Source organism: Pyxicephalus adspersus, chromosome 1 (assembly GCF_032062135.1).
Source record: "Pyxicephalus adspersus chromosome 1, UCB_Pads_2.0, whole genome shotgun sequence".
In the NCBI taxonomy this organism is placed as follows: Eukaryota; Metazoa; Chordata; class Amphibia; order Anura; family Pyxicephalidae; genus Pyxicephalus; species Pyxicephalus adspersus.
In genome coordinates this window covers 48,723,671-48,749,976 of record NC_092858.1, presented here as the reverse complement: position 1 = coordinate 48,749,976, position 26,306 = coordinate 48,723,671, and the positions used below count along the sequence as shown (strand labels likewise).

Below are 26,306 nucleotides of genomic sequence, written 5' to 3'. Positions count from 1 at the left end.
TGCAAAAGAGCTGCTTGCCAGGATCCCTAGTAATTCCACCTCTTTATAATTCTTTGATGGCTACTAGCACACATAGGTAATTAGGATATTTATTCAGAATACAAAGCCACCTGATTCTTCACAAGCTTAACAGTAGCTGATATGGTGTATGATACATCGGGGCCTTCTTGTACCCAGTTTATGTATGAAACGCAAGTTGGGCCTTTACCCAGTTAAAATTCAGGGATTCACCACTAGTAAGTCATCTAATGAATTTGATATTGTACTGGCCCCATTTTTTACAAAACGTTTTTTTTTAGGTGAAATATTTTCTTGTATTAAACAATTAATGTTTAACACTTTCAGACCATTTTTTTTTTACTGTTCTGTGATGTGTGTCTAAACCCTGGTCCAATGTGATTTCCTAATGACAGCTTAATCTAGGCTATGGGCAGAGATTTATTGGTAAATGCTGGGGCTGCAGTAAAATAGCTAGTCCGGAATAGGAGTGGTTTGTTCACCGTTTAGCTACATTTTGCACTTTATGGGCATTGGATTTGCCCCCTGAGCTATCTATCCCCATGCGTTGTAGTTGACCACTGTTCTTTTGCCTAAATTGTTGTGTATTTAAGGACCCAATCTAAAAGGACCCAATCAGCCTTATTCCTTTATTACTAAATTGAATAGAATAGATACAAAGCTTGAGAAGGTAATATGGTTCATATGGTTGAGTAATTTGAGACTTGTAATAGGATTGGAACAGTGGTTTCTCATTTTAATGTACCATTAGATCTTTACTGAAACTGTAAGAAGTTATAATGCTGCCACTGATCACTTTTCAGACTTTAATTTTGATCAAAAGAGTTCATTACTTTCTTAGCCACCATCTCGACACAAATACAAAATAGGGGCTCTTACTTTTGCATGCTTGTTTTTGGGCTCTATTGCATTGAGGCAACTAGCACTTTCAGAATGACAGTCTATGTATTGTCTTCCACTATCTGAAATTATCACTGGTAATTAAAAAATAAATAAATTAAAAAATTCTGAAGCTATTAAGATAAGATGTATGTAGAAAAGGTTTTATTGAATGAGGCATTTTTAAAGGATAAACAACACTAGGTATTTGATAAAAGTAATACATATTGACTTCCCTTTTTCTAATATCTGTTGGCCATTATCCTTATCATGGCTTCTTAATTCATTGACAGGCAGGCTGGGAGTTCAGACTTGATTAGCAGCATGCATTTTTCAGGTCATTGACACATTTTATGACTCAAAGAAAAACGATAAATCAATGTGGTAAATTTTTCCAAATTACATTTTTTTAAGTACTTGTTATTTCATGATGAATATATCAGTTGGTTTATAATTTTTTTTTTCTTTTTTTGAAAGGTGAAGTGTTGTTAAACCTAGGAAGATTAAAAGAAGCAGCTGAAGTATATAGAGAACTTATTAACCGCAATCCTGAAAACTGGAAATACTATGAAAATCTGGAGAAAGCATTATTACCTGGTAAATCATATTGTTCTAGTTGTTATTATGATTTGTACTTAATATATTCATATACTTTCATCTTCATACACAGTGCATTAAAATAAATTGAAGCTCAAGTTCATGGAATGTTAGATAACAGTCATTATGAAAGTTGTTAAACAACATATAAGTGGTATATTTAAAGAGAGTTCCACCTATAATAAAGCAAAACTAAAGTTTGGCTTTGAAATTTTTGAGAGGACAGGTCTTTATTGCAGAAAGGCACAGGCAATGTACTTTCAGCAATAAAACATACTTACCTGCCTGACTTCTATCTTCATTTAAATAAACGCTGAGTATGCTCAGCTGCTTATGAAAAAAAAAATATCCACTTGTGCTGATTGACCTCCCTTGTCCTAATATCTGTTGGTCATTTTCCTTATCATGACTTTAAAAGTCATTGACAGGCAGACTGGAAGTTCAGGCTTCATTGGCAGCATGCTTGTTCTTGGTCAATGACACATTAGTTGGTGAACCCAAAATAAGTATGCCAGCCTGCAAGCTGCACATTATGAAAAGTACATTTCAGATTTCTATCTCCACAGTTGTCATTTTTGGCATGGTCCGTCCATGTAAAGGAAAGAGAAGAATCGAGCCCGTGAGCAACAGTTATACTTGTACATTGAAATTATGAAAATCTTTGCACTGAGCAAACAGTTGACAGTGTTCTGGGAAGAAGCTGTAGGCTGGTGGCCACCCCTGTATTGTGACCCAACTTCAGTAACCACCCAAAAACAGCCAGGTGGTTAGTAAAAAGTGTCGGGAGGTACACCCGGCTAAAGAGGGCTGGGGACAACACTGAGTTGGGGAGGGTGCTTTAGGCTGATCATTTAGGGCTATGTATACACAAAGGATTTTTTGTCGCTGGAAATAATCTTTCATAAATGCTTCCAGGTGACAGGTGAATGAAGAAGCACTATACACACTGCATCTGGTTCTGTTCTATGAAGGGGGGGGGGGTGAGTTATTTTAATCTGAGAACACAACAAACCTGTTTACAGTTCTTCTTTTTTTGTGTTGGATCATTTATAGCTTTATGTATTTTTTAAAATTGTAGCCACTGTTGAAGAACGGCTTAAAATATATGATGACATCGGCAAGAGGCACCCACGAGCACTTTCACCAAGAAGACTTACTTTAAATTTTATTACAGGTAAAGTATTAGGTCTTGTCACTATAAATAAATGGGTAAAAAAAACTTCCCCAGCTTATAAGCCATATTCAGCAGCCAGCATCCAGGTCCATCACCTGTTATTCTCCTAATTGTTTTAATAGTGTCCACTAGTGTCTAATTATTTTAATTGGGTTACCTAAGTAATTCTGTAGAAGATACATTACATTGCTCATTAACGCCTGTTTGAAATGGCTGTCTGATACACCAAAACGGATCATGTGTACCACAACACATAATAGGGGAATACTGTGTGTTGTGGTATGCTGCAACACACATCCGTTGCCAAGCTGCATTGGGTTCCTTTAGTAATGATTAGCACTTCAACTCACAAAATTTGTTCACACTGGTAAAGAGTCTACACTAACTGCAGATGATGTATATATGTATACCTATATTCTGCATAGTACATAACTGCACACTACAAAAATATAGTGTTCTGTACATTTGTGAACAGATCACAGTCTGTTTTCTTACAGCTTTTAGATTTCCTCTAAATTTACATTCTTCAATAGTGTGAACAAAGCTGCTGCCAACCACCACTAGTTCAGTGGTGTTGAACACCATGGCATTAACTGAATTATTTCTGCAGTGTGCTAAGGGTTAATATAGGTATAGTTCATACAGGTATGGATAAAGCGTGGAGGTGTTAGATTTTTGATCAGGTAAATTGCTGTCTGTTTCTGCACTTAGGGGATTTTTACTTACTGTCCTGTCTCAGTGATCTATTAGGAAGTGAGGAGACATTTTCCAAAAAGAGCAGCAGTCCCACCTTTAATAGGCATCACTAGATGTGTCGATGGTTTACAAGTGTCTTCACAATCTTGATTGAAGTAAATTAAAAAAAAAATTACACTGTGTGCTGTAAATTAGCAGAAAAAAGCAGAGCTATGTTTTTTTTTCTGTTGGTTTACAGACTTGTGCTGGTTTATCCTAACTAAAATTTGTTGGCAGGGTATTTGGTGTTTATACCCAATATGGCTACGTACATATTTGATGCTGTCCTTCAGTATATAGTGGTATTTGTTTAACTTTAGGTATTGGGGCCCTTGAGAGCCGCGTAAAGCTTATAGAGCTTCTAACACTCCTCTGTTAAAAAAAAAAAAAAACTTTAGTAATGCACTTCCTATAACTTACATGGGGTTATATTTAAAGTTTGAATAACTATTTTTTATATATTTGTAGGCAACAAATTTAGAGACAGAGTGGATAAGTTCTTACGAATAAACTTCAGCAAAGGCTGCCCACCATTGTTTACAACATTAAAAAAGCTATACAGTTCTTCAGAAAAGGTAAAGTACTTTTGATTGGCACTGTATTGGCATGTAACATTTTATACCTTGCCATAATTAATGTGCGCCTGAAGTGTTCTTGGTCTACCACCCATTAGCTGTGCTGTTTGTTTTCAGCATTTCTTTTGTGGAAGGTTGGCTGTCTTCTGGATGCATAAAGAATACATCTCTGTAGGATTTAATGTTTTTTTCCCCAGGTAAAACCTTCTAATAGTTCAGAATGATATGAATACTAAAAGATATTTTTAAATACATTATTTAATTACTAAGCATACTTGGATTGCTTTTGTTGCTGTTTATGTAGGTAAGCAGCCAAGCACACCTAGTACTGGCCAAATCCGAGGTTAAAAGGTGATGATTGACCTAAATATTTTATTTTGATTTATTTCTGGATTAAGCCAATAGAACTGTACACTATGATGTTTCAGACTGTCTGTGGACATGCAAGTCATTTCACCATGTAGCTAAAATCTCCAGTCACTTCATAAGGGAGACTCAATCATTGGCAACCAGCCTGTTTTCTACTTTCACAATTCCAATTTCCAATGTGTCCCATATGGGTGGTCGCAAGTGACCATTCATAACGAGGGTGGAAAATTCTGTAGACATTCCTTGTTATGGAAAGATGCAAAATTATGTAAAAATGATAATTACATTTATAATGTGTTTAATTTACAGGCTTCCATAATAGAGGAACTTGTTATTGGTTACGAAAATTCATTAAAGGCCTGTGGCTTGTTCAGTACAGATGGTATGTTTTCATCTTAAATTTTTGTTATCCTAAAACCTATACAGTTTTGATCCTAAATTATTTACCATTTCTTTATCTGGGATTGCACGCAATGATCCATAGTTTAAGAATAACTGGCAGGACAGCAGTTATTTATGTTTGGCTAATTGTGGTACATAGCAAGGAAGCTGTAGTTGATATTATTAGAGATATTGGTTTAAAATATTTATATGGGTTATTGGTTGGTTTTAGCAATGACAAAATGATATTAAGCAGTGGAAAGGCCTGGTGCACGTACTTATGCATGCATGAAGAATATAAAAGCCTTAGGCTAGTAGGTCCCTGTATGTATTTGAAGGTTAAATGTTTGTCATTGTATTGTAAACTGCTTTTTATCATCTGGTTCAGGCATGTTTGTCTGACTTGCTTTGGAGATGAGTTGACTCACATATATGCCATTTATAAAAAAAAAAAAATAATAATAATAATAATAATATCTTTCTTGTGTGCTTGGTTGTCAAAAAGAATAAGTTCTGGTGAATCTTTTTTCACAGAAAAAGTAGGGGAATTCTCACATAGATGTATAGAAACCCTTTTTGCTGTCCTTGGACCCCAAATTGAATCCTTGTTTCATTCACTTTGGACATGCATGGAATGCAGAAATTACAGCTGAATGCAGATTGGCTGCTGTGGGCTTTCGTATGTTCAAGTAATACTTTAGCAACATACTGCTTAATAAATGTGAATACTGAATCCAAATCACTGCCCTACCTGAAGGCAGTATTCAATTTGTTACAAAACAGAATATGCTTATTACTGTTTTTATATTTGCAGATAACGATGAGCGAGAGCCACCAACAACACTTCTCTGGGTTCAATATTTCCTAGCACAGCACTTTGATAGGCTGGGTCAGTGGTCTGTTGCTTTAGACTATATCAACTCCGCCATTACAAGCACTCCAACGTTAATAGAGTTATTCTATTTGAAAGCCAAGATTTATAAGGTAAAATAGGTAAAAAAGTTTAACACCAAACATTTTGATTTGATTCATCAGCATTAAACAATGAAAGGTTATTATAACAACTTTCCCATGAAAAGGAATAGGGAGGAGCTGATGTTATATGCAATTATTTATGTCTAAAAATATTTTAGCCTTTTCTGTCTTTTACAGAGTATACATTGTAGAAGGTTATTTTGTGTATCTGAGTGGTTTATAACTTATATAAAATTCAGCTGAGGGCGTGATGAAATACTGAATCTGTTCTTGTTAGTAACTAATAATTTGCTTGCTGTGGTGTACATTGTCTAAACTGGAATTAATGCAAAGTTTCTGAAAAAATGTATTTGTGCTGCAGCTAATATTAACTAACAATTATGCTTTATTGGTAAAATTTGTTTCTACTTTTAACTAATGCCTTTTCTCTTTTGTAACCTCAGCATATAGGAAACCTCAAAGAAGCCCCCAAGTGGATGGATGAAGCTCAGTCATTGGACACTGCAGACCGGTTCATTAACTCGAAGTGTGCAAAATACATGCTTCGATCCAATATGATCCAGGAAGCAGAAGAGATGTGTTCAAAGTTTACAAGGGTAAACTTTTTTTAGAAATACAGTGAAAAAAAATTACATCTATTATGCCAGATTGCTTTTCATTACCTAGGTCATCCTTGCTATGTGTTACAAGAGTAGGTAAGTAGCTGACCATGGCTTATCACTAAATAAATGCTTTTTGTAACAGTAACACCCTTTGTTTCAGGAGGCAACGCCTGCCATCGAGAATCTAAACGAAATGCAGTGCATGTGGTTCCAGACGGAATGTGCCAAAGCCTACCAGAGAATGGGAAAATATGGTGAAGCATTAAAGAAATGCCATGAAATAGAAAGGGTATGTGCAAATTATGATTGCTTTAAATGTCTATGCAGAATTTTTACTACTGTGTAGTTATGTTACAAGGCATTTTCAGAATGTGTGTAAATTGCTTAAAACCACTTTATGTGGATTTTGATAGAGCAACTGAAAGTCCTTTATGTAATAGAAGTTGAAGATCCAAAGATTAAGGTGGAAATTATGTAATGAGTAAGGATCATTATTTGGCTCAGTACTTTTTCAGTCTTTTTCTTAGCGATTCAAGGGATAGAACAGAAGTTAATCTTATCGACTTTTAGTGACACATAATTCTGTGGAATCTCGACATAGTTACAGCTCTGTTACCCTCAGAAACAAAAACATACATGCAGTGTGAGAGGTTGTTCTGTGTTTTGTCAAACACCTGTTACTTTAGCCATTAAATCCAATGAGCATACTGCGAATTTCCTCTGCATTTTCCTGCACTGAAATTCAAATCTGTGGACTATAGAACACCTACCAACATATGTTGTGGAGAAGAGGTGAAAGTTATGTCTGTAGTCTTGATCAGATGCTTGGAGTAACTGCATGGGTATCCCACAGATGCAGTACAACAAGTTAACATTACTATCCTAAACCAGAAATTGTATTGCTGGCAGGATCACCAGGTGAAAGTCAAGTGCAAAGGCATGACAAAGAAAACTAAAGCAGCAACCAATCTGAAGAATTCAATATTATCTTATATCAATATATTATTTGATTTTTAGTACACATAAGGCATTGACATGGGGTTTAAATTGGCAGTATATGTTGCTCATGTTTTCCAAAGTTAGGCACAGTGATGCTTGTATAATGAAACGTGACATACACGTACTAGAAAAGGATACATCTGTATAAATTTACCATGGTGGGGTCTGAATTGGGCACTTCTGTTTTCACAAAATGGATAATAAGTTTAATGTATGTTTATTGTATTTGTAGGTCTTTACTCAACGCATTTGTTTTTCAGCATTTCTTTGAGATTACTGACGATCAGTTTGACTTCCACACATACTGTATGAGGAAGATGACCCTGCGAGCCTATGTAGATCTTCTGCGCCTGGAGGATGTACTGCGGCAGCATGTCTTTTATTTTAAAGCTGCTCAGACTGCCATAAGAATCTATCTAAAGCTGCATGAAAACCCTTTAATGAATGAGAGCAAAGAACAGGAAGTCAATTCTGGTAAGCTGCTTCACCTTCTGTACTGGATTGACTGGTTATAAAGTTGCAGATTGTCTTGGATTTATGAACTCATTTTGCAGACCCATTACCCTTTTAACAAAATACAAAGTAGGTGAGCTGCTGGTGGTGTAGTACATGTTTTACTACTTCATAACAGAATGAAAAGCTTCTGGGGCTCTTAGATACAGCTAAGAACATTGTAACTAATACCAGCAGAGGAAGAGAGCACAAACATTTAGAAAGGTATTACCTGAAAAGATTACTGCAAGAATAAGAGGATTTTGTTTACCATTTTTAAACAGGTTTAAGAAGCCAAAAGATAGCAAATAAGATGTCCTGGATTTACATTGTCCCTCTAATCAATTTCTCACATTTGAGATGTCATTTCTCACATGACATTTGGCTGACATCCAGACAGCCTGTAGAGGAGCATTCAGTATGTTGTATACCATTCTGTTTTGGAAGTGGCAGCAAGTTACATAGATTCCATTTTATTTCTGGGCTGGAGAAAGTTCAGCATAATCCAGCCATTCCCATTATCATTACTTTCCCGGAGCTATTGGTCCTGAGCAGTTCTGTTTTGAAGGAGAAACTAGTTAAGTATCAGAGTAGCCCTGCGTAGCAATGTCCCTTCCATGTAACAATGCCAATAAACTAAGCGAACTCTACGTAAGAGAAAACAAAATAAAAGGGGACGGGACAAAGGTTACTGTGCCCTAAGGTTTTTGAGGTAGATTTGAAAACCAGGTACCTGAAGGTGAATCATGTGAGGGCGAAAAAACAAGAGGTATCTAAGTTTAGTAAACCGGGAGCTTTTCTAGGGAGGTCATCAAATATCTGGGATTCTACTATTCTCATTCTCTCGGGTTATGTCTCTGGTGCGGTTATAGTTGTAATAGATCATGGTGGGCCCAGGTAGCAAACATAATCTGCCGACGTAAGAAACTGAGAACAATAAAACCAAGTATGAAAGAACTTCCTACTCGTTCCTTGTAACAAGGAAGTCAGGTCTTCCATATGATTTATTTCATTGTCCGTTCGCGGCCACAATTGAATGGGAGGTGGGTCAGACTTCTTCCAGTATGCCGCAACCCAAGAGTTTGCTGCCACAACTAGGTGTCTTAATAAAGAGTTCTTATAAACTTTTTCTGAAAAGGAGTTGCAGCTACATTTTAAACATCTAACTTTATGTGCTTAGTTGAGATTTTGCCTTCTATGTTGGGCTGCAGAGAGAGACTGCTCCTGCATGTGTGGAATCATTGTTATCTCAGCAGCATTCCACCACCTGTGCAGGAACACCATTATATATATTTATAATTACATTTTATTATGTATATATACAATAAATATAGTAAGACCCCCAACATTTTAAAAATGTATTTTTTATTTACATAGCTGGCAAATATACTGTAAATAGTATGTTGTGATATCAATTTCCTGTAATCCTCAGCAGAGAAGAGGATTGAAGATAGAGATCAGACCACTGCTTTAAGGTGCGTACACACTTCCAATTTTTATCGTTCCAATCGAACGACGAACGATTGGGCAAAAAATCGTTCGTAAAAAAGTAACCAACGACGCCGACGAACGAGGAAAGTCGCTGGAAACGAACGACCGGACCGGCGGATCGGATTGGACAACGATCGTTGAACATCGTTCGTGTGTACGGTCGTTCGTTGATCGTCCATGTTCAGAGCATGCGTGATGAACGAACGTCCGTTCACTTTCCTGTCGTGCACATAGTTCCTCTATCGCTTAAACGATCGTATCTATTGTGTGTACAATATCTACGAACGATCGTGTCGTTACCTCTATGTGCAGTATCGGTGCTATATGATCGTTCATATATATCGTGCAGGAACGTTCGTCGTTCGTTTTCCGACGATAATAATTGGAAGTGTGTACGTAGCTTTAGACTATTTTGTCTATCTAATACTGAAAGTTTCGTTAGCTGAAGGATAAAAGAAAATTGATGATCTTATCAGTGAGTTCCAGACGCTTCATTGTCCAGTCTCAGTCTAAGGTGGATCTGAAATCTTGACTGCATTACGTAACTGCACTGTACCCTGTGCAGAGGTCAAGAGCCTTGACTGTACTGTCTTCTAGGGTTCTTGGTTCACAATACTAAGTGCTTTCCTTTGGCTGGAAAGTACATATGTATGTAATTAAGCTGTGTAATTGTTTGTATGAAGTTTAGCTGTACATTTTACTACGCTGCACAAGTCCTTCACACAAAAATAGAAATAATCTTTGTTTAATTTTGTACAGAAAACCTCTCAGCCAAAGAGCTGAAAAAAGTTTTAAGTAAACAGAGGAGAGCTCAAAAAAAGGCCAAACTGGAAGAGGAGCGGAAACATGCAGAGAGAGAACGGCAGCAGAAAAATCAGAAAAAAAAGAGAGATGAAGAGGAGGAAGAAACCAGTGGTCCTAAGGAAGAACTTGTTCCTGAAAAACTGGAAAGGGTGAGTGATGCTGACCCTAGATGAAAATTTAGAACTGGATGATGGCGAGTTGGTATTCAGAGTTCTGAAAATGTTTATGTGCATACAGTATATTTAAAAGGTAGTAGACATAGGTAGTGTATCCTGTGTGTTTCTGCTGTGCTGTGCTTTTGTATTGATGAGGAAAGTTCACTAGTAATATGCAGAGAACAGAATATATCCAAAATTTTACACCTTTGTCTTCCACAAAATATTTTGCATATTTTCTGACAAGTTAAGTCACAATACAACATTTTTTTTAGGAAATTCAGCATGTAGCTATCTCTAATGTGGTCATTACAAACCTGATTGTTGGTCAGATCTTACTCTCCATAATACAGTATAACATACCATAATCCCTGGACTTTCTGCAAATTGATATAAACCAGCAAGTGATTCAATCCACCTCTGGAAATTGTGTTCTTTATATTTCAAAAATGTAATCTAATATGATTCCTATTCATTTCAGAAGATACAAATATCTATTTTAAGCTGGCCTTATATAGCCCAATACTAGTATAATTCCCATAGAGTGAAATAGGAGAAGACTTCATGATTTCCATCTGTGGTCAGCGGCAAAATTCTTTGTGGGTCCAAAAGCTCTTTTTACTGTTCAGTAAAGGATTTATATTTACATGTTATTCTTGGAAAAAGATCTGCTTTTCATTGGTCAGTGTTACCCCTCATTAAATGATGATGATGATTTACGTAATTGAACAATCCCTTTTTAACTTGGCCTGTTTCTGCCCTTGAAAACAACACAAGCCCTGGAAGAATTACCTTACACACCTACACTCCAGTACAGGAGTTTTGCAAATATCACAAAAGAAAGAAGGGGAACTATAATTCAGCAGTAAAATTAGTATATTTTAGTAAATCTTACAGTAATAATGGTTATTAAGAATACATAACAATTTTTAACCTGATTTTTCATCCTTTGTTGTCTTAGTAGAACCACTTTTTGTCTGTTCTTCATACTTGGCTAGTTCTAACATTAAGGGGTAGCTCCTAATTTATTTATTTTTTGCCCTTGTCTAGGTTTGTAAAATTTTTGTTCTTTCATATGTTTAGGATTTTTTTCTGGGGCATCACTTTGGTAATGTAATTGCCTTACTATTAATATGTCTCAAACAGGTTGAAAATCCCTTAGAAGAAGCTATCAAGTTTCTTACACCATTGAAAAGCCTTGCAGCGAATAACATACATACACATCTACTGGCATTTGAAATATACTTTAGAAAAGGTAACTAAATTTATTATTCTTTTGTTTCAAGAACAGTTTTTTTTTTTTTTATGTCCCAACCAACGGTTGGGGTTAGAGAGCGGCACTGGAAGAAAGTGCACAACTTGACCTGTTTAGGGAAAGAATGGGGGCAAAGTAGGAAATGATTGTGTACAAAGAGAAACTGTTGCTTACTTAAATAGTAAATGAAAAATGTTCACATGAAAATTCCAGCAATCCAAAAAAAGCAAAATGTTTAATTCATTAAGCCCAACTTTATTTGGACATTTGAGATCTGTACCTTATGAATGTCATAACTACCGTTTGCACTTTCAGTATATATTGAACACAATGGGCCTAATTTATTAATGAAATCCGCGCTCGCTGGTCGCGCATACTTTCGCGCCGTTATATCGAGCCGGTTTACCGCGGGCTGGAGTCATATGCGCTCGTTCATAGGCGCCTATGGAGAGGAGTTGAACTCGGTTAACTCTTGCCTAACAGAAAAGAAATAAGTGATTATAAAATATGCTTTTTTCTTGGCGCACATAAATATTTTAAACATTTCAACAGCGCAAACATTTTTTTTTAGGGCTAAGGTAATATGTGTACCTTTAGAAAGAATGATTTTTTAGGGGAACAGTGACTTTTAATGCAAGGTCGCCAGTGTAAAGCTGCCGGAGATGAGCGGCTCCAGCCGCGAGCTTTCAGTTGCTGAATTGCGTGACGGCGTACAATTTCGGATCGCGATTACGAATGCGCGAGCGAGTGTCCGATTCTGCTTGATGAATCAGCCTCAATGTATTTTGCACTTTTCTTTTTTGTTTTTTTTTTCTGTTTGAGTAACATAGCATGTTTATTTTTTTTTTCACAGGAAAATTCCTTTTGATGTTGCAGTCAGTAAAACGGGCCTTTGGCATCGATAGCAATAATCCTTGGCTACATGAGTGTTTAATACGGTTCTCAAAATCAAGTAAGAACATACTTTTTTTTCCATCGCAGTGAATATACTTTCTGTGTCTGCCTATAACTGATGGTCTTTTCATTTTTTTTTAGTTTCAGATCACAGCAACCTCCCAGAAATTGTGAATAAAGTCCTCTTACATGAAATGAAGAGTATCTTTACTAACAAGGATCTGGAGAGCTTCAATGAAGATTTTCTCAGAAACAATTCTACCTCTATTCAGCATTTGCTTTCAGGTATTATCCCCTCATTGCAAATTTTTTACTGGGTTGATTTCTATATATAAAAACCTAATAGGCATATATGATAGTTTTCCTGATAATTAAAGTGTACCTAAACTCAGAAATTTCACTTTACATAAAAGGGTAGACAACCCTTTTATGTAAAGTAAAAATTCTGTTGTTGCTTTTTTTTTAAGTGCGACACCCTTTTTAAAAAAAAAAAAGGGGGGGGGGCAGCGCCACCCCCTAATTAATAAATGGGAGCGCGAAGCCTCTCGGGATACCTACGTCACTCATCCTAGGAGGCTCTTGGGTGCTCCTTCTGCGCCTGCCCAAGCATCTCGAGCATCCTGACTATGAAGACAGAACATTAGTCAGCCCCTCTCTATTTCCTGGCTTCTGCAGGTAATGGCTAGATTTCGGACCCATGGTAGGGCACAGAAAGAGCAGGCCAATTGTCTAGTTAAAGTTCGTTCTTGAGTGCTCTGGCTTTGGGGTCTACCAAACAGTTCAAATACTTATCTTATTTAAACAATAATACAATAGGCAAAGGATAATTATAAAAAGTGCAGCTTGTGCCACCAATTATTCTTCATTTATTTCCTTTTGTCACATACTCTACAATCATTCTTTTTTACAGGAGCGAAGATGATGTATTATCTTCACAAGTCCAGACAAGAGAAGGCAATTGCTATAGCTACAAAACTTGAAGACACTTTAATTGATAGAAATGTTCAGGTAATGTTAGCATGTTAGTGCAGTAATAACCCCCTTGTGGTTCATATTGACACCTATGCAAAATTTTCTGCGAATTTTGTATGTTCATGAGCCAGTCTTTTGTTCTAACCCTTTACTGCCTTTACAGTTATATCTGAAAATCTGGGACCCTCCGGGCAAGGTTTAAAATAACATGTCTGAAGCATACAACTTCTGTACTAAAGCTTCTCTATCTTATAAGTAATAGGAAAATGATATCAGAATGTTGAGTGACAGGGACTATGTTGAGTGGCGGAGTTGTGTTAATATAAGGGTTGGATAGACAAACATAAAAAGCAAGCAGATAAAATAGATATAGTGTGTTTAATAACAAGAATATTTAGTTATTGTATTTACTTTTTTGTTTTGATTTTCATTTTAAATATGGTAGGTGATTTAAATGCTGACTGCTTTAGGAAGTAGCAGCTCCATAGGATCTGTGTCATTGTAGCCATTACAAAAGCATGATGTAGTCTTCTATTTCAAACATCATGGAAATATAATTTGTGCCATCGTATATGGTTTAACAGCATTGTTTATGTTCCAAAAATTAGTATGAGGAGGAGCAAAAAATGCAATGTTTGGAGCATAATGGCTTTACAGGGTCATGCACTAGATGTCCAGAAATCGGTGCTGGGTAGGTAAAACTAACAGAGCTATACTGAGCACAGTATTTACTTACTTTTACTATTGTTTTTGTGCAGAGTCTGACAAGGGTCTTGGAAGCCCTGCTTGATGGAAGCTTTGGAAGCTGTAATACTCAATATGAAGAGTACCGGGCAGCCTGCCATAAACTTTTCCCATTTACACCTGCCTTTATGTTATCTGCAAACGAGCAAGACTGTAGCTCCGGACAGATAAACCACACCGCCATCAACCACGATGTACTCTGCAATGAACTGTAATACAGATAGCAAGATTTCAGGTCACAAATGTTCAGGGTTCACTTGCATTGAATTGCATGGCAGATCTGAAAGTGGTTCGCTTTGTTGTCATGGCTTTTTGGCCTTCATTCTTTCCCTCGCTGAGCCTCCCAAAGAAAGGCCAATAGATCAGTATCTGTCATGCCTTGCAAATGTACAGTTTTCAGTCTTTTCCTTTTTTTTCCTTGAATGAGTACTTAGATTACTCCATAAAATGCTTTCCTAGAATGTTGCAAATCTGTTATATTTTGCATCATATGTAGCAGTTTTAGTTGAGTAAAGAGAGTTTTCTTAGCTGAAAAGTTTTTACATTTTTTGGATTGATTTTAAAAACAACAGTTGACAATGTATCTTTTATGACTTGTCTATAAAACAATGCTAAGTGTCAGTGACCTGTTCAGGGAAGCAGCTCTGCCATGTGCTCCCAGCAGGCGTACTTGTTTGCCAACCATAGACACAAATCAAACACCAATCCCTTTTAATTTAAAAAGAGAATGCAACATATCAAGGAAGTAATATCAAAACAGAATGTCTGTGTTTTCTTGTAACTTGTGTGCGTTGTGAGGAGAGTTTTCAATTGGCTTTTAAACTGGTCAGCTAAATAAGCTGTCCCTGTGGGTTTGCTGCTGTTGTTTTTTGTTCAGACTCATTAATCTTGTTGTCAAAAATATAGGTTAAAAGCAAAAGAACGTTGAGGCCTTCTGCAGTGAAGATGATATACAAGTGCTGTAATTTGCACAAACCACATTTGTTAATGCCTGGATGTAGTAGGAAGCTGAAATTATAATGTGAATTATAACACCTGAATTATAATTGCCACTGTGTAACTCAACCACCCAGTCTAGACCAGGGTGCTAAACGTCTCAAACCACCCCTATAACCTGTAATAATTTGTTACTTTTGTGATGAAGATATCTGAAATCCTGAAGCAATTGTTATATGTAGAGATGCATGTACACCTCTTTGATCAGGACAGCCAGTATGAAAAATATTTGTGTAACCTTAAAAGCACCATGAATAGATCACCGCACACAAGGGGTGTAAGATCAGGCCTCCTAATAAATGCAATATAACCTACAATAGTTCTTTTTTATTTAAAGATTTACTTTCTATTTAGACACTTTGGGCCTGATTTATTAAGTATATGCACTTACTGGGTCATATTGATCATGCACAAACAAGCTCATTTTATGCTCACAGAATTTATTATGAGTGCATACAAACTCTACAATGTATATACATGGAATTTATTAACAAGTGTGTTTGGTATGGACTTAGGTTGTATTTGTCCACTTGTATGCTTGTAAGAACTTGTCTAGAACACCTTTCTTGTACATACTGTACAAAGTAAATACCTGTATATACTTTGTCTTCTTTTCTATGACACCATAGTGTACAGGGTTTTTTGAAATACTATTTAAACTGGTGTATGCACATTCCAAAGTATTCCATATAGGAACAGAGTTAACATATTCTGCATTATTTGGATGTTCAGTGCTCACAATTGACTAGGACTGCATGGTATGTATTGAACATCAGTGTGCAAACCTCTTGATAGGTTTATGGTTTGTGATCACTTTGTACACAGACAATTGGCACACATGAGATATTGAGATTCGGGTGCACTCTAATGATTTTTTCCTGCTTTGATTTTTTTCACTTTAGTAAATCGGGCCAAGTGTTTTTGTGCAGACACAAGCGTTTACCTTGTCAGTCTAAATAAACAAAGCATAATCTATTCAGGTCAGAAATATAGTGCTTGTTGTTTTTCCATTACCATGGCCAGATCCTGGGTCTTAGTCTGTAATCATGACTTCATTGCTTTTTGGGTGGTGTTTCTAGAAACCTAGACAAAAAAGTTGACCAGCCTTGGTTTATTCATTCTGGTAAGGTAAAGATCTGATCAGCTAGAAAATTATTTCAAACTATTTAAACCAATTGTGGTGTTGTACCAGATGTTTACTTACACTGTGCTTCTGGCCATTATTACCCTATTCTATATAAACAGTATATGTTAAAATCTGCATTGTGGAATCCCTGAATTTGTGAGCTATAGAAACTTGCGTAAGATGTTTATATAGGTTTATGTATTGTATATAGTACATAAAGTATATATATTTATCAAGTTTTTCAGCATTTGTGTTTCCAGGGCTTGGTAACTTTTCTTTTAGACTTTCCAATAAGACCTGTCTGAATGAGAATAGATCTGAAATAAAAAGACTACTCATCACATGCCTGTTCTGAAGATCCAGTCATGGGGAAAGAAAGTACATCCTATTTTCATTATAAGATTTTATGTATCAGGACTTTAAGCAGTTTATACCATTTTTTAAAGCTAACCTCCAGATGTAAAGCAACACCGAATGGATTCCACTATTAATTTAACAAAAATTAATACAAAATAGAGACGATTTCTGTCAACATCCAAGTATACTTCATGATTCAGTAGCTTATATATACCTTTAGCAGCAGTAACTTGATGGAGTCATTTTCTGTATGACTTTATCAGTCTCTCGCATTGTTGTGGGGGAATTTTGGCCCATTCTTTCTTACAACATTGCTTCAGTTTATAGAGGTTCATTGAAATCTCACTTGCTGATTATCAGTGAATCAAATGCATTTGATTAGCAGCTTGGCTGCTACTTATCCTCTAAACTCCTATAGAAGTGGTAAGGGTGTACCCATAACCATTGAATCTGCAATTTGACTTCATATTAAATAATACCATGATGATAAATGTCATGTGTTGTTCATTATAGATTGTATTTGCTTCATTTTAAGACTTAGTAAGGACCAGATATTTTTATGTCCTCTTTAGAACTAAAAAAAAGATGTACATTCTTTTTCTCATGACTGTAACAGTTGGTTACATTGGAAAATATAACAGCCAAGAGGATTGCATACTTGACAAAGTCTACTCAGAGGGAGGCGCCACTCACTATGGGTATTTCTATTAGTTGTATTTAGGTAGATTGCCCTAATGAACATTTGGTTTTGTTTAAATGATCATTTTTTATTAAAATGACCAGAAATTCAATTCCTGCGCTGACATTTTAATAAAAAATGTTTGTGATCATTAAAAAATATTCATGGTGCCATTCTCCCTGACCTTCAGTCAATGTGTAGCCCATAAGATTGAACATTTAAAAAAAATCAAGGTGGTGATTGCTTTACCTGTGTACAACCGATGTACAGTCCATGATGCCAAGCTAAGATCAATAACTTGCAAATGTACTTCCCATTATAGTGGTAATCATAAAGCTTCCAGTTACTCCCAGAGTTGAGATCCCAAACTTTTATCAGCTGGTATTGCAGAACATGTTTTATCTGTTCATTGCACTGGAATTGTGTGGAGTTTTTTAACCATTTCCTTTCCTTTACAAAAGTAACGGCTGTTTTACCACACTTTGTTACATACTTTTACAGCTGTACCATGTGTTATAACCTTTTGCATTGCTACAAAGAGGTTCTATTTATTTCATGTGATATGGATTTATAAATAAATTCTTTGTAAGAGTATTGTCTTTGTTCTTTTGTGTACCATAATGTCTTGTAATCCTATCATTTTGAAAAAGATCAGATCATAATCAGAAATGTGGAAACATTCATTAATATAATTTTCCTTACAAAACGGTCTGCTAGATTTGAAAATATAATAATAGCTTGCATCAACATGTTTTTCCATCTGTAAGTCCCCCTAGCATTGCTAGCTCTGCCTGCTAATGACACAGGCTGCAGATCCAGTAGAATACCAGAGCTATATATCTAAGCGCAGATGTGTTTTTGTTCTACCCTGTGTAAAGGAATTAATAGTAAAGTTTGCAGTCTACCAATATGCTTAGTCTGATTTTTGCAGCTACAATAAATATAGAGGGAAGAGTAGGGCACTCTGGTTTATCCAGCCATGTGGAAGCCCTACAGCTATTGTTGTCACTGTTAGCCACACAAAAGACCTAATTATGCAGGTTGTTAACTGCTAATAAAGTGTTTTATGTACTTTACAGGGCAACCTGTGTTTGCTTGAGGGAGCAAATTTGTTATTTACTGAAGTCTAGCTCTATCCTAACCTCAAAATGTTGTCTCCACAACAAGCATTATCATATGAAGTCCTATTCAGCTGGGCACAGATCCCACCCTGGGCTTCGTCCGTATCCTCAGGCAATGTTGATGCTGGGTGAAACAACCTGGGTGTTTATATATTTTCTCGCAGTGCATAAGACTGTCTTACCCTTTGGTGGGGCACAAAACAAAGCACACCACATATTGTTTGTATGTAAAAAATCTATTTAAATTCATTCCTAGTTTGTTCTTGAAGCTCCAGAGACATGTAATGTCAAGTGAATAAACCCAGTGAACAATAGTGTAAAGTGCCAAATAAGGGTGGACATGTGTACTTTATTTGGTCCCAGCGAATTGTGTACACAGATTATGAATTTATCACTACCTCTTTCTCCTTATATAAAAATAGCCGAGTTATAAGAAAATATAATTCCAAATCATTGTGAGGGCAGTGCAAATGTGGAAATCTATGAACTGTAAACATGTGAAAGAAAATAACCTGTAACCAAAGCACTTCAATACACACATTACCATTAACAGATCTTGCTTTCTATGAATCACTTTATGACATTTATTTAAATGTTTATTTGAAATGTTGATGTTGTCCACACCAGCCAATTACATTTTCCAAAGACAGAGGTTGGAACAGCAGCCATTTATTTTCTTATATTCTCAAGGAATCCTAGATAGAGATCTGATGAGGGGAAGGCAAAACTGTATAGAATGATGCAAACATAATGTTTAAATATTGTTTGAAACTGAAAAAAGATTAGAATCTGCCTACAATCTGACAACCTGGTTTTCTTTTCCTGACCCCTTCCTTCCCTCGGGGTTACTAAAGCGCCTTCACTTTTACAGGTAGACAAAGCAGTGTACTGGCATTTTCCTAACTATATATTCAAGGAAATGTCAGTTGTACTTTGCTTACACAATCTGATTATCTGATGTATCTACCCAGTGGCAGTGTGTAAGTGGTTGGCTATGTAAGAATGAAAACAGTGGCTGAATTCATTTGTTATATTTTCTGATTACAGAGAAATTCCTATGACCTCATTCATTTTTTCTGTGTGTCATTCATACTGAAATGGCATGGTTCAGTGACACACTACGCAGTGTAGAGTATATAATGGGCTTTACGGGACAATTAGTACAGTATTTCACAGCCATCTGTGTGCTTGTTGTGGAACTGTAACTATTGACTTCCACATGGGGGACAGTTAGAAACGACTAGATTTGTAAAATGTTTTGTTTGTACTGACATTACACTCTGCAAATGGTATATGTAATTGGGGGTTGTAGCTATATATGTTTGTGTGTGTGTGTGTATATGTGTGTATATATATATATATATATATATAATTTACTTTAGTTTTGTGATGATCAGATTGTCACTGTAAACTGTGTTTCATATTCTTTTATGGTGACAGATGAATGAACAAGCGCTGTACACACAGAGTCACTATATAGAGTGGGTAGGGAAGTGCTCCCCGCCATAGTTGATAAACAAAGTCAGGGGATTGCTGTACACACGTTTGCCTGAGACTGGCACAACCAATTGTCCCTGCACACAAAGCTTTAAGGTAAAGAAAACTGGTAAGCTACCCAAGGCCCCAACTGACAGAATACCAGAGTTGCAGGAAGTGTAAATGCTATTCAGTTGGGGGCCCCCTTTATATTTGCCCAGAGTCCTATTTGCTTAAAATTGTCCCTGCCTATAGATCACAATAGTTCTTTATTATTAGGGAAAGTGAATATGTGGTACATAAATGTACATGGAAAAGCTTCTCTGTCTTTTCTGTAGGTTCACTGTGCCTAAAATTTTATTTTAAACACAAATACTCTAATTGAAACCTAAAGAAAAAGGTTTGGGCTTTAGATATACAATAAGTCTAGCCTTGCTGAATACTTGCATTGGCTAACTGAAGTAGGAAGCATCAAGCTTTTCCAGTCCAATCAGCTTCTAATGTAAAAAGCCATACACTATGCAATGATTTCATTTGATCTGCAATTAGACAAACAATCAGAGATTTTTATTTTTGTTACAGATTTTTATTACAATTTGGGCAGAGTGTCAGAAAACAATTTATTGGGATTATTGTGTCAATGGAATAACCATTGTATTGTAACCAATGTACATGTACAATAATATCCAGAGAAGGGCAGTCTGGGAACCTGGACAATGCACTATGTCAGTGGGAAATATGCAGAGCTGTTCCTTCCAGCAGTAATAACATATGTAAAAACACAAAGGTGTGAAGAATTGCATGGGAATCACACTTGAAGGTCTAAAAAGATGCCCTAGTAAACTGGTAAAAGAGAAAACTGTGGTGCAGAATCATAATGTGATTGTTGTCTGTAATAACACCAATGTGCAGCTGGAAACACTTTACTGCCTTAAAGCATTTACTTTGTGATGGCCAAAGTGAGATTCAGATATCTAGTGAGGTGTGAATTTTGGCACATTAGTCAGTTATTTAGAGGCTGGCATGTTTAGGACAGATCTAAACACAGAGGTATCCCGGTAAGAAGACCAAGAGACAGACTAATGTTATTCCTTCCCACCCTTTCTCCAAGAATATGCTGCCATTTTTACAGTTGCTTCAGTAGAATGCCAAAAATGAGCACATCCAGTACTACATGAGACATGTGATGTTATACTGGTCATGCCATCTAGGTTGTGCAGTCTGAAGCAAATGTGTGTGTTCCTATGGTCTTATATAAACCACCTCTATATATTTCCTTTTGAAACAAATGTTATAAATAAGTTAGGAATAAATACCAGACCATGTGAAACACCTTAAACACCGTAAACACCTTAAAGGGCAACTTAAATCTAAGTTGAACACCTGCAAAGACTCCTCCCTATGTTCATTAGTAATAAGGGCATCTTAAAAAAAAATATGTTTTTTAGTGCAGTGAAAATACATTTTTTTTAGGTCTGTCACCATACAAAATTGCTGAATGGCTGTCAGATCTGCAGTGTAAAATGGTTCTATTGTTAACAAGGCACACCAGTAGTGTGATAAAGTCTGACCTGAGCAATTACAGATGACTGTTACTGGAATTGTTTGCCAAAAGGCTGCAGAAGACAAACATTGCTAAAATTGGAAAGCTTTGGCTAACTAAATATACTTCTGTTAGTGATTATACATGCATTAGATGTTTATTTGTAAAACAAAATGTACAGTTTTAAAACATGAGTTAAAAGCTGCCTTGCACATTTGTATATTGTCCTTTACTAGTTAATTGATTGTCGATCCAAAAGGATGAATGGAAGCAAACCAATGACGAGGTTCAATTTAGCATGTAGTATAAGGTGAAAGGTTTTCATAATTCCTCAACTCCAACCAGCCATATAGGTTGCTGTTTTGGTCTAATAGTTCTCCTGACAGATGACTTTCTCATCATTTCATCATGGCAGCTGACAGGTATAATAAGCAATTTTAAGATGGTTTTGATTCAGACACGTTCAAGAAATTCTGCCATTCCCTCAAACAACCTGGTGGAAATTTTCCAGGTCCATATGATTCATTGGCAGTGATCGATTCTCAACGGGGAATGTTTGAGGAAATGTCAGATTCCCTGTTTTACAAATGGAGCCTTAAGCCTTAGATACATAATTGGGTGTGTGTTCCAATATTTCAAAGGCCTGCAAGGATGTGTCCTCTGTTTTGCTTTGCTGTTGATCATAACATTCAGCCTTCTGTCTACATTGTCATTCATTTGCGCATTTGTTTATTTACTTTCATATCAAAATGTACATATGTGACATTGATCTGTAAACCTATACTAAATCCCAGCAGAAGATAATATATAAATAATAAGTTCCATGTAAAACAACCAAAAACAAAACACGTTTTGTATATTGGCATTAATAAAAGTAACTTTACTCCCATATCACCTACATTGTGACCTGGGTGGTTTTGACTGTGTGTGGCAGCATGCCTTAACACTCTGATATAAAGCGAACTGGCCACTTGTAACTTGACTCAAGTTTTTTGTAAGACTCTGACAAATAGTTTGTGAAATATAAGACCTGGTCACATCTACAGAACAGAACACTGTTGACATAGGTCATGTCTGACAGTGCAGACTGTATATAACTCATGCATTTATGGAGATACAAGGGTACAAGAATACCCTACACTTTATTCTAAGGTCTGTTGTTATGTCTGGGGCAGGGACCATAAAGCAGCAGATGGACCATAGAGCTGTTCATAAGATAGGCATTAGGTTAGAATCGGCCATATTATAGAATATTCGGAAATTAGACATTAAGGTTAGAACTGATCACTTCAATACCCACACCTGTAACAGTCTCACCAAATTTTGGAAGTTCAGTCCCTTCTCATTCATCTTGTTAAGCACATGACAAAAATCCTGCCTTTGAGGTTTTGCCAATTATCATGGTGCCAGTTATAATAAAAATGAATGGTATGTATTTATAGGTTATAGCCAACCATAAAATGATTATGCATTTATTTTTGTAGTGGTTAATAGACAAATGTTCACATATTGTTTTTAACATATACCAAAATGAATAAAGAACTGGACTCTTTATTCAGGCAGGTAGTCATATGTTTTTACTTTATTCCAATTCTAGCAATGGATTGGATGATTTTCCTCTACTTTTAGCAGTGAGAGCGCACAGTTAGTTTTCAGCGTGAACACACTGTTTTATATGGACTTTATGTAAGCCACAAATTAAACCTCAACTTAGTTTATGCATATAAACAGAATCTGGTATACACACTCGGACAAGAAATGTTCTGGTCTGTTGAGAGAGTTCATTCCTTCCTTACATTGGTTCTAAGAAAAGTGGTGTACCACATTCTTCTGGTAGGAGACACAACTAACAATTACTGAATATTGTACATGTTGGATGAGAAACAAAAATCTTTGGACAGCCAGTAACAGTGTCTGGAAACTATTCTGAAATGATATTAGCTATGGTAACTTTGTTCCTTGAGGAATGTGGTCAACTATTGAAGCTACCGGAGATATAAAGCAGAAGTTTGGACAAAAACATGACAAACAGCCATGTGTCCGCAGACAGACTGGATTTCCTGTAGTTAAGGCAGAATAAACAGTCATCAGTGTAGGTATGAATGTTAATAAGTGTGGTGGCCATGAGGATTTATGTATTATGTAGCCTGTAATAGATAGACCCTGGCGCTATAGTATTCTGGTCAACATGGGAGTAGTTGAAGCAAAGTGTCAGTCTGCAGTCATCCAAGCTATGTGTTTCTGAGTCACATGAAGATGACATTGATTAACAGTGGAATTATATTTAGTAATGAATACGCTCACATTCACTTTTATAGCACCAGGAGCGTCTGTATGACTGCTGGAGATTCCTGACTGGAATGTAAAGATGAAGCTCGTCATATATAAACATTACATCATGAGTCCACGTGAAGCTGTCTCTGAAATAAGAACACATCCACAAACAAGCGGACTGTCTGCATTACCAGCAACTTGGTGTTCAGAAAATCTGGATGAACAGTTATTGCATAATATAGATAATATCATATTTTAGAATTTTAATTTGTAAAACCATTTGTATGGCTGTCGCAATGGTAAAACTAAATTCCAGTATAATATGATAAATACCTTCGAAAGGGGCTACCCCCATATTGAAAGGGCTAAATAAAAACCTGTAAGGGTATTGTGGGTTTGTGTTTACACAATAGACATGTATTGATGGGGAGTGGTATGCTTAACAGAAAGTTTGAAACCTTAAATAATCATGATACAGAAATATAAATTGTTAGTCTTTTAACATTCCTAAACTCATACATTCCTTATTCTGTTTATGTAATATTGTAGATTCAATGCGGTAATAGGAATTTGTAACACCTTAAACCAGGGCTTAGCCGCATTAAATGAGGCAGATTTTCCAGTTTTCCAAACACATAATTTATTGTTGTGTGTATTTTTATTTATCTGGTGTTCTATCCAGTACTAAACTATCCAGCTTAATAGGAAAATAATATGAACTTTAGGATTTCAGAGGAGATTAGATCTGTTGTGCCTTAGTGATTACAAAACAAAATAGCAAACAAATGAAAGCAAATTAAATTTACACTTCTTTATTTTTTTGTTTTTGTTAATAATACAGAATAGATAAATAAAGCTGTTCTAATTTTTGTAAAATATATTTTACTCTTAAATAGGGATAAGACTAGAAAAACCATTGATGTTGATTTGTTTATTTAATTTTCAAACAGCATAAATATCCTTAAAGTGAAAGTAAATATGTAAAGTAAAAAAGTGTCAGCAATAAGATACTTATGGTAGAATACTGTATGTCTGTTATGCCATAAAATCTCTCCTCCTGCCTGCTAACGGTGTGTTGCAAACTGAACACTGACAGCCACTTGTAACTTCCCTACATCTTTAAAATACTAAAAGTGAGTATCAGACAGCAGCAGTAATAACATCCAGGCTCATTAATATCGCTGAAAATTTTGGAACCAGAAGACCAAAAATGTGTGCACGTGTGACAAATGTTAGTGCCAAATTGCAACACTAGAGGAGTCCCTTTGGCCCGTAAATGTGCCATGCACACTTGCAAAAATTATAGTTACAGCTAACTCATCATGATGCCAATATTGTCTTTTATTACTGTAATTTGAAAGCATAATAGAAAAAAAAGTAATAATCAGAAGGAAACAACAAATGTACTTGCCTTTTAAATTGAATATGTATTTTGTCTACAAAAGAAAAAAAATAGGTTGAGTTAAATGGCAGTCTCTATACCAGCAGAAATTTTCCACTACCCCATGTGATGTCAAGTGTCCGAATTCCATGTTGTAGGGGAACAGAAAGTGAGTCACAAAAATTTTCCATGCCTGAACATAAAGTGGGTGAAAGTGGGTAAGATGGAAAAAGGTGGACATTGGCTTCTGCGATGACCAGCATTATTGAACCTGCTTTCTTTCCATGGATAGCCAACCCCAATCTAAAATCTAATCACCACGCTATTGAAACCTATGTATACACTTCATAGGTATGCTGAAAAAATGTGAGGTACCCCAATACTTGCCCCTTTTAAAAAATGTAAGTGCCGTGCCAGGTTAAGTGCTTTCTGAATTACTAGAACAGACAAAGCAAACAACCTGCAAAGCCACAACTTATAAAGCAAAATTTCTCTTTGTTTTACTGTTATGGGGAAGTATATAGGTATTTACACTGGTATAGAAACTAGTCAGACAGACAATACCTCCAGGGTAGCTTTAGTGTTATATAAGTGTAACATCCAAAACACTGGATGGTCACTTAGGAACATACACATTTGGCCTGTTTTTATAAAGCTCCCCAAGATTGGAGAAGATCGACTATTATGGGAGAACCTGGGTGATTCATATAACCTGCTTTAGATCTAGTCCAGGGCAGAAAATATTTGCCAACAAATGACAAATGATTTTTAGGAAATCCACTCCAGGTTTGTTGGATCATCCGGGTTCTCTCATGACAGTCTATCTTCTCCAGTCTTGGAGAGGTTTGAAAAATCAGAACCATAGTGTTAGTTCTTTTAGAATAATTCAGTGTTTATCAACCTTTATAACATATAAATAATATTACTTTCAGGTCTTCAGGGGACCCCTTCTATAATACCTTTATCCAAACCTCACTGTACATTAGTATGGTGGCTGGTAGGGAGAATGCCTCTTACATTGCTGGCCAAGGAAGGATGCCATCTTTACAGATAACCTAAAAGATTTTTGGAATTAGTTAAAATGACTCGAGAGTCATAAATTGGTCATTGATCAAGGAATCCCTGGCAGGGAACCCCCTGGAAGAACCCTAGGGTTTCACAACCCCAAGCTTGAGAAACATTGGATTAATTGATCTCTAGCTAACACAGAACCTCTTCTGATCACAGAGAATTTCATTTATG

At 36.2% G+C, this 26,306-nt stretch overlaps 1 protein-coding gene across 2 annotated transcripts in view; it reads left to right on the top strand.

The window, feature by feature from the left end:
* The window catches only part of NAA16 (N-alpha-acetyltransferase 16, NatA auxiliary subunit), a 26,583-nt gene extending 8,720 nt beyond the window's left edge, over nucleotides 1–17,863 (top strand). For both annotated transcript variants that reach the window (XM_072410333.1, XM_072410339.1), the window contains 14 exons: nucleotides 1,375–1,494; nucleotides 2,573–2,668; nucleotides 3,872–3,978; nucleotides 4,657–4,729; nucleotides 5,543–5,712; nucleotides 6,147–6,299; nucleotides 6,466–6,594; nucleotides 7,565–7,778; nucleotides 10,047–10,240; nucleotides 11,393–11,501; nucleotides 12,355–12,453; nucleotides 12,537–12,680; nucleotides 13,306–13,403; nucleotides 14,126–17,863. In XM_072410333.1, the coding sequence (XP_072266434.1) occupies nucleotides 1,375–1,494; nucleotides 2,573–2,668; nucleotides 3,872–3,978; nucleotides 4,657–4,729; nucleotides 5,543–5,712; nucleotides 6,147–6,299; nucleotides 6,466–6,594; nucleotides 7,565–7,778; nucleotides 10,047–10,240; nucleotides 11,393–11,501; nucleotides 12,355–12,453; nucleotides 12,537–12,680; nucleotides 13,306–13,403; nucleotides 14,126–14,326 (1,907 nt within the window). In that variant the 3' untranslated portion in view covers nucleotides 14,327–17,863. The remainder of the gene's footprint in view (nucleotides 1–1,374; nucleotides 1,495–2,572; nucleotides 2,669–3,871; nucleotides 3,979–4,656; nucleotides 4,730–5,542; nucleotides 5,713–6,146; nucleotides 6,300–6,465; nucleotides 6,595–7,564; nucleotides 7,779–10,046; nucleotides 10,241–11,392; nucleotides 11,502–12,354; nucleotides 12,454–12,536; nucleotides 12,681–13,305; nucleotides 13,404–14,125) is intronic.
* Nucleotides 17,864–26,306: the final 8,443 nt, after the last annotated feature.